This window comes from Pleurodeles waltl, chromosome 4_1 (genome assembly GCF_031143425.1).
Source record: "Pleurodeles waltl isolate 20211129_DDA chromosome 4_1, aPleWal1.hap1.20221129, whole genome shotgun sequence".
NCBI lineage: Eukaryota > Metazoa > Chordata > Amphibia > Caudata > Salamandridae > Pleurodeles > Pleurodeles waltl.
The window spans coordinates 366714063-366732214 of record NC_090442.1 but is presented as its reverse complement, the minus strand read 5'-3'; the positions used below and the strand labels follow the sequence as shown (position 1 = coordinate 366732214).

The following is an 18152-nucleotide window of genomic DNA, read 5'->3' as shown; positions in this document are numbered from 1 at the left end:
CCTTTTGAAATTGCCAGTTAGAGCCTGTGTGTCTCCTGGTCTTCACTGGCGTCCCATCAGGAAAAGAATCATGTTTATAGTATCAGTGCTAGTTCAAGAAGCATGGTATCAGACCGGTGCAGAATAATTCAGAGCAAGGTTCAGCTTCCATGTTCCAGCAAGAAACCTGAGGTCTGCTAATAAACTACTAGCAGTGACCCCCAGAATTCCGCGGGCTAGAGCAGGTGGCAAATCGTGGTCCATCTTGGATCTACAGCATGCAATTAACTATCTCTGGAGCTCTGTCCTGTAAGCAATGTCACAATGTTTAAAAAAATGCAGAAAACCTGGCTTTTTAGTTAGGATTAAAACAACTGGTTACTTTTTCTCTTTGGACCTGTGCAGAGCATGGGGACAGTCCATGGAGGAGCTGTGCACATTACAAGTGGCATTCATCATCATCATCATTCACTGTGGTGCGCTGCTGTTGGGCCCTGATGACTAGTTGCAGGGTTGGAGTGGGTGGCTATAGGCAACCTCAACCTCCACTGATGTTGGCAGTGGGGAGAAAGGCACACTGCTGGAGTGGACATGAGGTGTTTTGGGCTGACTCCTCAACACTAGTGCTTCTTTTTCTACAATTTGTGCCTTCACCCTCACCAATATGGCCTTCGATGTCTTCCCCAGGTGCAACTAATTGGATAATGGAACTACCAATAAATATGTTATGTGAGGAATACCATTCTCTTTAGTTTTACATTTTTTTTTAATAAATGTCTGACACTGACTACATGGTATTTGTCTTTGACAAACTCATTTAAGCACCATGCACTGTGAGTTTTTTTTTTACATGGAATAGTTCCATACTGATATGTCTGACTACATTTCTTTTACATACATGTGGGCCTCAATTTCAAGGTCAGAAGTGTTACAATTACGAAAGTTTGGCAGGAGTGTTACAATGACTAAAGTTTGGCACTTACTTTGCAATGGTACAAGTACGAATTTGACTAGGTTGGCAAAACCAACGAGTGCCACTGGCTCCAGGTCTTTACCATTGTATCCATTGTAGTGGGTGAGGGTGCAGTTTAGGGTCCACCTCTTGTGGCAAGGGACTCACTCAGAAGTGTTGTGAGCTTTTCCTTCATGTAAGAACAGAGGTCATACCAACTCTTGTGAATCTTTTCTATTTTCTACAGAGTGCTGTGCCACACCTACAGCATTTATCTTCTGTTGCATTTTCTTCCATATCTTGTAGTGATGTGTCCCAGGCACAGTTATAGATGACCGGCCAAAAAGGAGGTCGTGGTTGTTGCAGCACTTCTTGGTCAATATTTCAAGTGCCTGCTCTGAGAACTTTAATTTCTGCTTTCTCACTCCTGCCTCCTTCTCTTGCTCCTGGCTAGCCATTACTGATGTTGGGAAAACTGTTGTTTGAGATCCTCAGTTCACTGCTTGTGCTCTGCAGCTCTCCAGCCTCTCTCTGCCTCCCTTTGTAGCTTCTGGGATCCTGCACTTCTAGTCATCCCCCTGCACCAGGAAGGAGGAACACTATTTTGACAATGTGACCCCTATTTGTGGCTGCATTCGCAATTGGCAAACTATTTAGCAATCGGAAAAAGCAACTTCCAAAATTAGGACGTGACTCATTTGCAAGTCGCAATTTGTTGGCAGAAAGAATCTGTACATGCCGATTAGCGATCAAAAGTTTCATACATCTGGCCTCAAGATTGAACTAAGAAACCCTGATTGGGCAAAAGTGTAAAACGTATTTGGTCAATAAGAGGACTTTTCTGGAAATAATTTTTTTATGTTCCCACCAAAACTAATGGCTTTAGCATGGCCTCATACAATGGCTATTTAGTCTTGTGGAACTCAATTGCAACTTCCATTTCTGAGGCTAACTCCCAAAAAGAAATCAGTGACTGGAACAAACCTACTTCTTGTATCTGATCTGCAATTCATCACTGATGGCCTGAAATCGTGCCTAGGTAACAGTCAACTGTGATCATAGGATATCTTTGGTGCTTTACTTTTTCTAGGTGCAGTTCACTTAAATCTTTACAAATTCATATCTCTTGTTCCTTGGATTGGATTTTTGTGGTTTTGGTGTGCTTTTGCTTATTAGGTTTCTTTTATAAATTGAAATGTGATTTTTGTGTGTTGGGTCTTTCACTTCTTGACTGTTCAGGTTTTGCACATTTGTTTTCAGTTAAGCCTATCTGCTCTGTGCTATAGTTACCACAGATTGACCTTAGGTTTAAAATACTGAAACCTTTAACTGGACCTAACAGGCTAGTTATTATATCACTTGTAGTGGGCTACCATCCATCCCAATTACTAATTCATTTTTTGACAATACCTATGCCTTAAGGTATTTGTTAATGTTAATGTGACTTTGTTTTTTAGGATATGGTATTTACTGTATAATTACCTTGTTTATAAAAGCTGGATTGTTTCTTTTTCTTTTTCGCTATTTTTTATGTCTGTGTTTTGAGTGTCCACTTGTAAGTCTTAAGAGCACAGAAAGAGGTAAGAAAGAAAATAAATTGTACCTTTTCCCATAGACTAGATCATTTGTTGAAGCTGAGATTGCAAAACTGTGTCTGGCTTATCAAATTGAGATTCTCAAAACCAACTGGTTGCATTGGCTTTCTAATTGTGAGTTTATACATTACACAAAATGATGACAACAAGGACAACTTGGGAATTTTTTCTGAAGCTTACCAAGTAAAAAGATGGCTTCGGATGCAGATTTCCCATACATCACTTCGACGTACTTTGGCACAAAGGTCAACATGCCAGTATAAGCGTTAAACTGCATTACAGTAATTACGAGAAATAATACGTAAACGGGGTTACAAAAAAGACCTTTCAGGCATGGTAAAAAATCTGCAATGAAAGAAAATAATGGTAGTATCAAATGAATAGAAAAAGAACACATAAGCACATTTGTACTGGATAAAGCACTATGACACAGACATAGATTTGATAAGTTCAGGGGAGGCTCCTCAAGGGGGTATCATTTCTTAGAAAGTGGAAAGCACATGCAACTAATTCTTCTATGATTAATCAGTCCAACAAAATATTAAACATTATGACAAGCGCATTAAAAGCATGTTTATAATGGCCATGGTGGAAGTGTATGCAATAAAGTGTGAAACAACCTTATAAGAGCTACACAGAAGCATCAATCAAAAAACTAGATAGAATTTCAGTAAACAATACATGTGTTGCATAGACTGAAAACAAAGTCAATCATGCAGAAAGTGAGATTTATTTTTATTTATTTATTGTAGCTCTTGATGCACTGTATCAAGACAACTGGTCACAGGAAGGCAGAACACCTGACAACATGGTTCAGCGAAACAGAGCAGTGGAAATATCTAATAAGGTGAACACTTACACTGCTGAATGTTAACTTTGTAATAGTATAGAAGTGAGAGGCAGTCCATATTTGATGTGGAAAATCCATGATCGGTCGATAGGTTCTGTTTAGCTAAGGTCTTTCTGAAAATGCAGTTTGTGGTTACTCTTTATGTTGGAGATTGGCGTGCCTGGCCTGAAAAGGAGCTGGATAGCATTTCATATCTTTGGGTGTTTTCAGGGATAGTTTGTTTTAGTGTGGATATCCTATAAAACTAATAGTGTCCCTTGTGTGCAACATTAAAATATGTTACATTTATACCTGTTTGAAGGTAATATTAGGATTGTGAATGTAGATAAGGGGAGGTAACACTGGAAATAAAACAACTTCTTAACTATAGAGGGCACATCTCTGTGCTCTGTCATATCCTGTCTCCTGTAGATCAAGAAAGTCAGGAAGAAATAAAGGTGTGCAGACAACTGTGAGGAGGTGGACCAGATCAGTAATTTACAGACAATGAGGGAGGCTTCTGGACATCTCAGCAACCCATGTAAAATCCATAGAATCTTCAGAGTATACCTATCTGAAATAGTACCTTCCTCAAGTAAGCAATAAATAAATACATTTGATGTGTGCATGTTGTGTTTTGGACCCTTCCCTGCCGCTGGCACTAAGCCTACCCACACAAGTGAGGTACTATTTTTATCAGAAGATGTGGAGGAATGCTTGCTAGAAGGAAGTTTGTGGCTCCCCTCAAATTCCAGAACTTTGCAGCACCAAAATGTGAGGAAAAAGTGTATTTTTAGCCGCATTTTGAGGTTTGCAAAGGATTCTGAGTGACAGAACCCAGTGAGAGCCCCACAAGTCACCCCAACTTGGATTCCCCTAGGTGTCTAGTTTTCAAAAATGGACAGGTTTGCTAGGTTTCCTGTCAGACTTTTCATCCTTGGCGTGGTCTCCCTTAACCTTTTGCCTCTGTTCCCCAGGTTAGACAAACAAATTGGGTGTTTAGAGATAAGGGACGGCGCTCACTAATATACCACCCAAATCACAACATCCAAATTTTGTATTTACGGTGTCCCTGGAAGGGAAGAAAACACCCCACTCCCACAAAATTCCAAAAGGAAACTACAGCAAAATGTCCAAGGGACTGGTATACAATATACAGTTCAAGTCCACAGATCCATAGGTGAAAAGCTTTCTTGTATTTATTGTGACTTTCTTCTTCAATTACATCCAAAAACAGCCAACACGTGTTTCGTCATGCCACCAATCCTCGCATTGACTTCATAAATGCACTGCTAATTCTGAAACAAATCAAAGAATCCGTTGATTCTAGCAATTCTTGATTAATCAATCTGCAAGTCTCCTTCAAACAATGTAGTGCGTAGCCAGTAGAAATTGATGTGGCACCTAAATTCAATATCTCAAAAGTGGTGCCAATAATGGACTTTATGGTGGAACACCGTCCTGGCACAGAAGAAGTTAATGCTGATGGTCTGTCCAGGTTCCTCCGCATTAGTGATAAGAACTCCCATGAGGATGGGTAGTTGCTCCCCACTTTCAGCTTGGGGGACACGTGTTAGGCTTTTCATCCTTGACATGGTCGCCCTTAACTTTTTGCCTCTGTTCCCCAGGTTGTTGATGTGTGCTGGACTCTGATTTTACTGTTTTTGTTACTGTGGGCACTTTACCACTGCTAATCAGTGCTAAAGTGCAAGTGCTCCTTTACCAAATGTGTATGTAATTGGCTTATCCACGATTGGCATATTTGATTTATTAGTGAGTCTCTAGTACAGTGCACTAGAGGTGCCCACGGCCTGTAAATCAAATGCTACTAGTTGGCCTGTGTTGGACTTTTGGCCATACGCATGGTCATCCCTAGTCTTTTTGCCTCCTTCCTCCTGGTTTTTCTGACCTTTCGCTGTTGGCTCTAGGACTCTGAGCACTTTATCACTGCTGACCAGTGTTAAAGTGCAGGTGCTCTCCCATCTAAAGTTGGTATGATTGGCTTATACCTGATTGGCATATTTAATTTACCTATAAGTCCCTTGTACAGTGGTATCTCTATACCCAGGGCCTGTAAATTAAATACTACTAGTGGGCCTGCAGCGCTGCTTGCGCCACCCACTGAAGTAGACTTTCAAACCTGTCTCAGGCCTGCTAGCGCAGGGCCTGTGTGCGCAGTTTTCTGCCACAGGGACCTGGCATCTAAATTTACTTGCCAGGCCCAGGACTCCCCTTTTACTACATGTAAGTCACCCCTAAAGTACGCCCTGTGGGCAGGGTGCCATGTATGTAGAAAGGCAGGACATGTGCCATATTGCATGGCCTGTCCTGGTAGTGACAAACAGCCTAACTTGGTGTCTCACTGCTGTGAGTGCTGCCTTCTCATAGGATTGCATTAGAAATGCCCTGCCTTATGTGTAGGGGTATTGTCTGATTTATGAGGGCTAGCGTAGGCGTGTTTGGTATGGTTGTGATGGTGATAATAAATACTGCTTACTGGTGTGGGTGTATTTTTTATTACTATCACAGAAATGCCACTTCTAGAAAGTGCGCATTTATCTGTGCTTATGATTCTGGTGTTTTGCAGCTTGACTCCAATCCACGTCTGGGCAGAGTGACAGTTGGGGCTTTGTGCATACTTTTCAGACAGCCTGTACACAGGGAGGGTGGAGGTGTCACTGAGGTGCATCTACATACTGAATAGTCTTCCTGGGCTGAGAAAAGGGAGAGGCGGGGCACACCTACATTTGTAAAGGCTGTGCCCTGGCCTCACACAATAGGGTCGTTAACCCCCCACTGATGTTTGGAGCCTGTGCTGAAAGGAGAGAGGGGGCACTCCCAGAACCAGTTGTAACTGGCTGGAACCTCCTCTCCCTACCACTGTAAAACACTGTAAGAACTGACTATAAGTACAGGGGAATTTTCCCCACAATTTGAACATTCTTGGAACTTGGAACTGGACACAGAACGCTGATGAATGGACTCACCAGGAAACCGCCATGGACTGCTGCTGCTGTGCTGACCTGTGACCTGCCTGGTCACTAGGAGGAACTGCCACCATCTGCACCCTTTGTGCTGGCCTGTAGCTGAGCCCACCAGCCCTGTGCTCCCTCTTGTTAAGTTGTTCCCAGGGGCAGGGTGCTGTGGCCCCTGACCCCTGCAACGATCTTCTACATCTTTGACAGGATGCTGGAGGAGAAACAGGCATTCTTTTAAGTGCTGGGCTGCTGATGCACTATAGCGCTTGGAAAGCGCTTTTCTTTTCCTAAAAGAAATCACCGCCGCAGCCCGGGCTTTTAAATTGTGCCCTTGCGCTTCCTGGAGCGCGTTTCTGCTGAGAGGAAATCACCGCCGCAGCCCAGGCTGCATAATTTTCGGAAGCGCTGTGAAAAGCGCTTCGTGAAAGAAAATCACCGCCGCAGCCCGGGGAACTTAATTCTGTAAAGCGCGAGGATCGCGCTCCGTTCCGTGCCCCCGGGGCACAAGAAATCCACCTGGGACGTGACAAGGAGCAAGCCTGCTCCTAGCGGTGCCCCCAGGGTAGGGATCGCTCCGAGGAGCGCCCCCGGGGCACCGGCCGGCCCGACCGGGTGCCGGCGTTGTGTGCGAGCAGGAGGGAGAGGAGGACGCCTCTCCCTCACCTGCTCCAGCCCCGGAGGGCTCTCTCGGCGCGTGCGGGCGGGGCAGCAGCCTCATCGGAGGCTCGCCCGTGCCGCCGGCTTTCTGGTGGGCCCCCCTCGTGGGCCCAGGGCAATTGTGAAGGGGTCTCCCCTCTGAAAGGGCCAGCGGAGGCCCCGGGAGACCCCAGGAGTTTGCGGGCCCCCAGAGGGGCCCGTTCGCAGAGTGGAGGGGGTGCGTGGCGCCCCCCCTCCAGATCCTCAGGATTTCCCTGACCTTGGCCCCCCACAGGAGGGCCGGTGGAGGCCCGGGGGGCCCCCAGTGATTACGGGTCCCAGGAGGGGCCCGTCAGGAACGCTGAGAGGGTGCGTGCCGCCCCTCTTTGGCCCAAATATGCACAGGAGGCCCCCGTTTTGCGCAGAGGAGCGCCGGGGGCCCCATTGGTTGTTTAGGCACTGGAAGTGCCGCCCCATGATTCGTTTTAGGCACTGGAAGTGCCTCCTCATCAACCAGGTACTTTTAAATGGACCAATAGAGTTATAATTGAAGTTCTTTCTACAGACTTTACTAATTATGACATATTGCCTACCTGTTCTATGATGCTTTTACATATGTGTGCACATGTTCCTTTTATGGGCATGACTTGCTAATATGTTTGCTAACTTGCCATAGATTTTCTAATGTTCCTACTATGGGCGTTTTATGATATTCTTATGACAAGTGTCCTAATGTAATTACGTGTTTCCTGACTACTGCTTATGTTGCAGAATACTGAGTAACCTGTGTGTTATGTGTGACTACTGCTAGTTTGCAGAGTAACTAATGTGTAACGTTCTGACAACTGCTAAGGTAGCAGGATAGTACTGTTATGTGATGTTGGTCTGATAATTACGTTGTGTACAATACAGTATATTTTCATATAATCTGGTGTTGTGTTTCCTTTGTGGTGGGGATATTGCGTCACATGTATGTGTGTGTTGTGCAAACGCTTTACGCATTGCCTCCGGGTTAAGCCTGACTGCTCGTGCCAAGCTACCAAGGGGGTGAGCAGGGGTTATCTTGGACGTGTAACTCCCTTGCCCTGACTAGAGTGGGTAAGTTCTGCCTGGCTGAGGTGCATACCCTAGCCAACCAGAAACCCCATTTCTAACAGCCTGCAGCACTGGTTGTGCCACCCACATAAGTAGCTCTGTAATCATGTCTCAGACCTGCCACTGCAGTGTCTGTGTGTGCAGTTTTAACTGTAAATTCGACTTGGCAAGTTTACCTACTTGCCAGGCCTAAACCTTTCCTTTTCTTACATGTAAGGCACCACTAAGGTAGGCCCTAGGTAGCCCCAAGGGCATGGTGCAGTGTATGGTTAAGGTAGGTCATAAAGTAATGTGTTTTATATGTCCTAAAAACGAAATATTGCTAAATTCGTTTTTCACTCTTGCAAGGCCTGTCCCTCTCATAGGTTAACATGGGGGCTACCTTTAGATCTGATTAAAGTGTAGATTCCCTTTGGGAGCGGATGGACATGTGAAGTTTGGGGTCTCTGAGCTCACAATTTAAAAATACATCTTTTAGTAAAGTTGATTTTAAGATTGTGTGTTTGAAAATGCCACTTTTAGAAAGTGAGCATTTTCTTGCTTATACCATTTCTGTGACTCTGCCTGTTTGTGGATTCCCTGTCTGGGTCAGTTTGACAGTTGAGCTGGTTGCACCTCACACTAGACAGTGACACAAAGGGAGCTGGAGTGGAGTCTGTATTCCCTGATGAGCCACCTGTGCTAGGAGGGAGAGGAGAAGTGGTCACTTACACCTGAAAGGGCTGTGCCTGCCCTCACACAATGCAGTCTCCAACCCCCTGGTGAGTGTCTGGGCCTGGCCTGGGCAAGGCAGGATTTCACATTCAAAAGAGACTTTACTTTGAAGTAGGCCTACTTCAAAGGAGAAATTAGGTATAAGAAGTGGACCCAAAACCACAGACTTTAGAAACCCTTCTGGAAACAAGAGGAATCTCTGCCTGGAGAAGAGATGAAGAGCTGAGGAAGAAGAGCTGACTGTGCTTTGTGGAGCTATCCTGCAGTTGCTGCTTCTGCCACAGTAAGAGGGCAAAGACTGGACTTTGTGTGCCTTCCATCTTGAGAAGAACTCTCCAAGGGCTTGATTTAGACCTTGCCTCCTGTTGTTTGAAGTCTCAGGGACAGCAAAGACTTCTCTCTGCCAGCACCTGGAGTGTCTGGAGAGACTCTTACTCTGCCCTGTGTGTGCCCATCCAGTTCCTGGGAACCTGAAAGGAGAAGCTGGCAGCTTAAGAAGAGGAAATCCGCGCACAGAGCGCCGTGCAGGGAAAAGATAGACGTGACTCCGTTCTGCGGCTGAAGAAACGACGCACCGCCAGCTCCGTGGCTGAAAATCAATGCTCGCCAGAAACACAACTGAAGAATCGACGCACTGAGCAGGAGAAATGACGCGCAGCAGCACTGACAGAGGCTGGGAGATCGCAAAACGCGCTGCGTGGTTTTAGGATCATCGTGCATCTGGATTTCCGACGTGAGTACCACTGGGCGTGTAAAAACAACTCAAGGCCTGCCCGGACCCTTGACTGCTGACCAGATTGAAGCATCACTGTCCTGCGGAGAGAAGGAACGATGCGCCCGACCTGACGAAAGGATAAACAACGCAAGGTCCAGCTCGTGAGTGGAATCGACGCATCACAAGCCCTTTTTGATGCACACTCGCCCGTGCAGGGTTATTTTTGATGCACCAAATGTACTTTTTCACGCTAACAGTGTTAGTGTGTGTTTAAAACTACTTAAAAGACTCTTTGATTTTTAATTGATAACTTGACTTGTGTATTGTGGATTTATGTCGTTTTGGTCTTGTTTTGTTTAGATAAATATTTCCTATTCTTCTAAACCTGTGTTGTGTCATTTTGTAGTGTTTTCATTAAGTTACTGTGTGTGTTGCTACAAATACTTTACACCTAGCACTCTGAAGTTAAGCCTACTGCTCTGCCAAGCTACTAAGGGAGTAAGCAGGGGTTAGCTGAGGGTAATTCTCTTTTACCCTGACTAGAGCGAGGGTCCTTGCTTGAACAGGGGGTAACCTGACTGTCAACCAATGACCCCATTTCTAACATTTCCCTAGGTGCCGGCTGAGCTAAAGGCCAAAATCCACTCCTAGACACTTTGCAAAAAACACGTCAGATTTCAATGTAAAAATGTGATGTGTCCATGTTGCATTTCCTGTCGCGGGTACTAGGCATACCCACACAAGTGAGGTACCATTTTTATTGGGAGAGATGGAGGAACACAGAATAGAAGAACAAGTGGTATTGCCCTTTGTCTTTCTCTACATATTGTCCTTCCAAATGTTTGTAAAAAATAAGTCCATTTGAGAAATGCCCTGTAATTCACATGCTAGTATGGGGACCTCAGAACTCAGAGGTGTGCAAATAACCACTGCTTCTCAACACTTATCTTTAGCCCATTTTGGAAATACAAAGGTTTCCTTGATATCTATTTTTCACTCTTTATCTTTCACCACATGAATTGCTATATACACAGTATACAATGAAAACCCATAGCAAGTTGCAGCTCATTTATTGGCTCTGGGTACCTAGGGTTCTTGATGAACCTACAAGCCCCATATATCCCGGACCCAGAAAAGTCCAGCAGACGTAACAGTATATTGTTTTTAAAAATCTGCCAAAGCTGGAAAAGGTTACAGAAGAAAAAGTGGACTACAATGGCTGTTTTTTTCAACTAAATTTCAATATTTTTTTATTTCAGCTGTTACTTTCTGCAGGAAAACCTTGAAGGATCTACGCAAATGACCCCTTGCTGAATTCAGCATTTTGTCTACTGTTCAAAAATGTTTACCATTGGTTCCACACCCATTTCTGTCACTAACTGGAAAAAATAGTAAAAATGGGATAAGTCCCAGTAAAATGCCAAAATTGTGTTGAAAAATATAGTTTTCTGATTCAAGTCTGCCTGTTCCTGAAAGCTGGGAAGATGGTGATTTTAGCACCACAAACCCTTTGTTGATGCCATTTCCAGGGGAAAGACCACATGCTTTCTTCTGTAGCGCTTTTGTCCCATTTTTCCCAAAAAAAGAAATTTTAGCTGTATTGTGGCTAATTTCTTGATCTACTCCAAGGGAACTCACAAAGTCTGGGTACCTTTAGGATCCCTAGGATGTTAGCAAAACATGACACAAATTTGGTGTGGATAGTTTATGTGGACAAAATGTTACGAGGGCCTAAGCGCAAACTACCCCAAATAGCTAAAAAAAAGGCTCAGCACAGGAGGGGGAAAAGGCCTGGCATCGAAGGGGTTAAAAAAGACCATTTCAGGAGTTAACATATTTGACTGGTATGAGCCCACTTGGTGTATCCGACCTGTGCTCCATTACAGTTGGTCTGAACTTATGCCTAGATCCATGTTTACCCCTTCCACAGACTTTCATTGGCACTTTTTGGCACATTTTTGTTTTAAACTTTTTTTTTAATAAAATCATACTTCCAGTTCCCCTTATTGAATCTCTGTTTTTTTGGCTTCATTTTGCTTATTAGACTTTACTCTATGTATCCAAGCTGGTTTGATATTTTTATTGTTTGGTGTTTTGACTTTATTACTGTTTTGGTACTGCACAAATATGTCCATATTGTCCTATGTTAAGCCTTTGGATGCAGGCATGAGGCAAACACACAGCTTTTATGTATAATTATTAGGTTTAGTACACTTTTGCCTCAATATGCCTTGACCATGCAGACTTTGAGAACATTATCTGATGCCAAAACTAGGATTTTTAACATGTATGTTGACATGGGCAGCTGCAGCATTACCCACAGCAGTTTAAGGCTACAATGGCAGGCCTGAAAGCATTTTTATTAAGTAACAGGTGTGAGTGGATTATAACTACACTGAAGGCCCATGTGTAAATTTTAACTTTTAATCCACTGAGGCTCTTCTATTTTACTGTGGCCTTACTTTGCAGACACACTAATTGGAGTTAGCTGGTATTTTACCATAATTAGTGGTTACAATACTGATGAGCAGAATTGCAGTGCCCACAGTCCAAATAATCTACAGGTCTAATAAAGCACTACACTGTGGAGACCACTCCAAAAAAGTGCTCCCTGTTGATCATCTAAACTGCACACGAGGGATTGGGAAAGGACGCTTATTTATGTTCCGTTTAGTGAATAAGACATTTGTCATGAGCAATTTACTGAAGAAAGGTAATAGAGATAACTTGAAATCTTGAATGCCAGTGAGCTTTTGTGGAACAATACAACAGAAGAGCAAACCTTGAATACATTTGAAATCAGTTGTCAATCAATGATCATTCTCATGGAGTATTGTGGATTTTTTGAGTGGACATCAGGAGGCAATCCTGCCCTTCCATCAATATCACTAAAACTTACCTAGAATGATACCCACTGTTGGAACTTAAGGTTTCTGAAGCATACTGGGAATATTATGTTTATTTTACCACATACACATAGTAAACACTGCTAAATGTAATGACTTCGAAGGTGCTTTTGTGGGAAGCATTCTGCTTAAATTTGGAGTATGGGTCAGATCCTGGTTACAGTGACAGGACAAATGGTACATGCAGAGGAAGGCATAATTAGAAAAATCCGATTTTTGTTAACGAGTGAGTTAGATAAGGATGAAAAAGATATGGGTGGACACGGGAAGTCTACCTCATCCTCCATCCCTGTGGCAGAGAAGCACCTCTCTCTTTTTCTCTTGCATTCATTAGTAGGAACCATAAGGAGACTTGCATTAGCAGCTTGCAAGAAAGGATAACTGGGTCTTGTCCCAAAAACAGTGTGGTTGAACAATGTGATGATTGATTGACTGTCGCTAAAGCAACATGGCATGAAGACTTATTTAAAATGGAATGGACGTAAGAAGTAGAGAAAGAGTGTACACAATATGCATACACAAAGCATGTTGGATAAGCTTACACCTTTAACAGTTGGTTGCTTGCACTGATAACACATCAAGATACATTTTATGTGGGCATTATCTAACCATTGTCCATCTTGTAATGAAAAGAGAAAGTGCGTTAATTTTTTTATTTCCAGAAAGCCTGAGGTTTACTCTGACAGAGAGCTATACATGTAGAAGGGAATACAATGTCCCAATGATGTTTTCAAGTGAAAAGTAATCAATAGTGTTGATAATGAACTTTGGGTTACTGTGGGTTCAGGTGGTAAAATGAATTTTCTGAAGGAAAACGAAGGAAAACCCTAGGCGGGAGAAAGCCATTTCTGTTTTTGCAGTCACAAAAATAATATGGATGACGTGTATGAAGAGATTACGGTTGGAGCTGATAGATTTAAAGTTGTAGTTTTGTCTCAAAAACCATTGTTATATGTTATATATGTTATGAAGTCCATGAAGTCTATGATCTGTTACTGCAACCATGTAACATTTCTGTGTAAAAACTTTATTTAAGAGGGAGGTGTGTTATATACTCGAAAATGCTACAGCATCCCTGATGATAATTTTACCTATGGGGAAAGGAAGAAATCTGGAATTATGGGTGGTTAAGTGCCATTTCCTTTGTGACTGGATGTAAACTGCTGTAACTGATGTAGTTGGTTTTCTTTGTTTAATACCAATTTAATTTTTTTCTAATGTGTCTACCTCACTTCTGCCTCAGTTTACTGTTTGGCACAGGTAGTGGATGCATCTGGGTTCCGCATTTCACGATTTCATTTGTTTTGTTGTTAATCCTTAAATAATAGCAGACAAAATATACATTTACATCTGTTTTCAACCTTTTTCACAAGAAAAGTAATTAGGCATAATTTAATGATTCTAAAAAAAACGTTAACAAAAAAAAGTATAAATGGTAAAACATCGGGTTAGCTGACTGGGTAACAAAATTGAGGTAAGGTATTTTAGAGATTTCAGCCCATAAGTAAAAATTCACATAGGGTAACCTCCTTAGAATGTATCGTTATTTACTTTTAAAGGAATCGCAAATACACAAATTTGGAAAGAAACACCTGTTTTTGTTAATTATTTCATTTTGCAAAGTGCAGCTGCATGTTATTCTCTAAGAAAGGATCTACATCATCAACAAAACGTGTTGAATAAAATAATATATGGCATCTGTAAAACTGCTCACTTTAGTACAGAATTTAATATAATCCTGCTTGGCGTATTCAAGTGTAATCTGCCTTCATGCATAAAGCTTTCAATGGTGCATGAAACACAGTTCTAAAATTGCGCTTCTAATAACTGCGCCCTTCAAAATAGTGAATAGATTGATGCAAGGCTGTCACATTGGGATTCGTAGGGATCTAAACAAAAGTCAAGTCCAATCTAATGGACTGTGTGTCTAACGGAGAATTTTTTTTTCAAATAGTTCCTTCAATTGATCCCATTTTTGGGTTATTGAGTGATACGTTATATTGATCCCATAAAGGTGAGTAGAATATATTTTAGCCTCATGTTCTTGCTTCTGAGGTTTTACCTCCTCATTGTACTTCCAATAAAGACGTGTAAGCATTTTCTACACAGTTTTGACTGGGAACTTTAATATTCAAAATGTATATAACATGTTAGTGGTTCAGATAAAAGTACATCAGTTTGCCTTTGGAATGTAAGGGGGGAATATGCCGTAGTTTTAAGGCCTAGAATGATTGCATTTTCAAAAATTGGGGCAATAATCTTATTTTTCCACAAATTGGATATGGTGTTCCTGGAATTGCAGTCATTGAATACCACCTGTCTATTTATCCTTTTATGATTTATATTAAGAGGGCATCAGGGCACGTAGCCAGTGAACTTTGTGCTGTTGATATTGTGAAAAAAAACTTTTTTTGTGATGAATGTTATTGCTGGGTTCTAGGCGCTGCACACTGCGGCACTGCTGTCCAGTGTATGAGTTCTAACCCCTAAAACAGGTAGAAATTGGATAATCCCTGGTTGGCATATTTTACTGTCCTATAAGGACATAGTATATGTAGTAACTAGATCTATGAAATGGAAAATTCAATGCAGCACTTACTGTTCCGTTGATTAGTGTGTATATCAAAACATGGCTTTAGGCCTACCATTGTAGACTGATTGGTACAGTTAAGAACTACAGTGTGACCTGTTACAATAATGTTTTTTGCCATGTAAACACCTCCCTTTTAAATATTCGTAATTCACCCCCACGTAGATATTGTAGTACACAAGGTCAGTGCATAGTATTTAAAGGTCGGATATGTTGAAAATTAATGTTAACATGCTGCTACAGTAGACATGGCCCAAAAAGCTATTTTCACTGCTCCAGGCCTAGCTGTCCTATGTATGAAACTGGAGTGCATATTAAAATACTAATACTGCAGACCAGCTAGAAAAATAATTAAACCACTATTTTTAATAGTTTTGAAAATCCAATTCAATGGAGAAGTTGAATTTTGAAAATACCGTGTGGAACATTACCCTTTACCTGTCTGAATGTTTGGGAGACTAATATACAGTAGCTCTCCAGCCACTCCCAACCAGTGTTCAGCCTTGAATGAGGTGTGAAATTACTCCCAGGAGCACACAATATTCTGATTGGCATGGGCAGGGATGACTCCTTCGAGCTCAATAGAATATCCAGGCTGGGTGGCTGTGCCCACTCCTGTTGGCATCTTAGGGGCATATTTATCAAATGTGTGACACAAAGCCTGAGTCAGATTTATCAAGCCATGCAAGACCACCTTGCGCAGCCCTGAGTGGCTTGATAAATTTGGAGTAACACAATGCAGCGCAAATTGCTGCATTGCATTACTCTTCTTCAGGGAGGTGTTCCATGGGTGGAGCGTGGGTGTTCCCACACACCCACCCATGGATTTTGGTGCATTCTCATATCTACCATTACTGGCAGACCTGGGAATGCATCAAAATCCTATGCCTCCCTAACAAGGAGAAAAATCTTTATCTCCTTGTTTTTTTCTCTTTCTATGTGTGCTGCACACATAGAAAGAGAAAAATGCCTCAGCTGATTAGTTTTGTGCAGGAAGGTGTCTCTTCCTGCACAAAAACAATCCTGTCTGTGAAGCAGGTACCTTTGCAGCATGCCACAAGGGTGCCTGCTTTGGCGCTAGGCAGCCATAAGGGTGCCAGCTTCAGGAGAGTACAATAATGCACTGTATGTTAAACATGGTTCATTCCTGCCCTTTAACACAGTGCTGCGCAGCAAGATGGCTTGCTGTGCTGCATGAAAACTTTATAAATATGCCCCTTAGCATCACATCCTGCATGACATGTCCGTCTAGAGCACATTAAAGTTTTGCGCCCTTCAAAGAGAGCACATCGGATGGTAGGGCAGCTCTTTTGTATTGTCTGATTGTTGTATGACCCTGCTTTTATTGTACCTGACTTCTTTCTTTCAGTCTCTTGTGGTTAAAGTGCCTTCTTCAAACTGGAATTTAGTTTTAAATGTGGGAGCTGTCAGACCTGTCAGTCTTAGGGTGGTCTTTTTGCCTTCCTCCTCCATTTTTTATGATCTATTTTTTGCTGGCCTGTGTGTGGGCTCACTCCTTGAAACATGGTAATATTGGCTTATCCCCAATTAGCATATTTAATTTACTTACACGTCCCTATTAGTTACTACATGTACCCAGGGACTGTGTAGTAAATTCTAAAAGTGGGCCTACAGCACTTTTTGTGCCACCCAGTTAAGAAGCCCCTTCAACATGTCTCAGGCCTCCTATTGCAGTCTGTGTGTGCAGTTTTTAACTTCCATTTTTACCTGGCTAGATAAATGGTTTACAAGGCCCAATCTTTCTTTTCTAATATATATGAAGTGCCCCTAGGGTAGTGCCTGAACAGCCCAGAGGGCAGGGTATAGTGTATTCAAAAATTGGATTTGTACATTTTAGTTTTACATGTTCTGGTAGTTCTGGTAGTAAAAAACTCTTAGATTTGTTATTCACTGTTGCAAGGACTACCTCTCCCACAGGTTAACATTGGAGTTGCCTTATTAGACTTAATAAGTGATCATTTCCAAATGGAAGCAGATAATCTTTGATGTCTTTAGATTTGATTTGGAAAATTCTATCTCACGGTGAAGTCGGATTTTGAATTACAATTTTGAAAATGCCACTTTGAGAAAGTTTGCATTTTCCTGACTTAGCTATTTAGGGCCTGTAGCATGTCTCTGGCTCACATGACTGGGCATAGCTCCTCCTAGACAACTACCCAAAAGAGAGCTTAGGTGTGCCTGGATTGAACCACCACTGGCAGAATGGGAGGCTCTGGCAGTGCACAGCCCTATTTAGACTTCAATAGGCTGTGTCGTGCCACCATACAAAGGACTGCATACCCCCTGTATTTAGACTGGAGCCAGGGCAGGGAAAGTAAGAAGTCTGTGTATTTCAAAGGGAAACATCTAGAATCCTTGCCCACTTTCTGTGTTTTCTTTAATTATAAGTCAGCATTCACTAAGGCAGTTCTAGAACATATTTTAAAGTAGTTTTTTCTTATAATTACTGTTTTAGGTATGTACTGACAAAGGGAAAAATAACTGCTTTAGATGATCTTTCTAATTTCTGTACTAGCTAGGACATTAACATATTGGTCATGTCAGTAAAAAACACTTCCAGGTGGCAACCCTATTCCCAAGAAAAGTTTTTATTCTCTCAACTGCTAGCTGAGAAAACACACTTTTCACACTACTCACCCAGCTGAATGGGTTTCAGGCATAAATTCTTAGTGGTCCCAAGTCATGAAAGGACTGTCAAATTAATCAGGGCAGAACTTGCCTTCTATTTCATCAGGAATTTACCCTGTTGGCTGGAGCCCTTTGAAGTCGGTTCAGAGCCATTGTTCGTGCCTCGGTCACCTACCCCAGCTCCCTTACATTAACTTCAGAAGGCAGAGGGGGGTTGATGGAGAGAGAAAAAGAAGGAGTTGGGAAGCGAGGAATGGAGAGAGAGCGAGAGATCACAGAGAACAAAGAGAGGAGAGAAAGAAAGGGAGTGGGTTGATGGTTTAGAAAGAAAGAGCGAAGAGAAATGGGAGTGTGGCTGATTTGGGCAACCTTGAGTCATTTACCCAACAGGCCTGATTCACAAAAGTAACTTTTCTAGCAAGTTTACACTTTTGAGTAAGTTTACAACTTTTCAGTACTCACAAACTCTCCATGTAAGTTACTACAGCAGCGTCATCCCCTAGAAACGAATGAA

At 42.4% G+C, this 18152-nt stretch overlaps 1 protein-coding gene across 2 annotated transcripts in view; it reads right to left on the bottom strand.

Moving 5' to 3' along the window:
• Nucleotides 1-18152, bottom strand: part of LOC138287752 (solute carrier organic anion transporter family member 1A2-like) — a 670615-nt gene that overhangs the window by 229475 nt on the left and 422988 nt on the right. For both annotated transcript variants that reach the window (XM_069228525.1, XM_069228526.1), the window contains exon 9: nucleotides 2707-2871. In XM_069228525.1, coding sequence (XP_069084626.1) covers nucleotides 2707-2871 — 165 coding nt within the window. The remainder of the gene's footprint in view (nucleotides 1-2706; nucleotides 2872-18152) is intronic.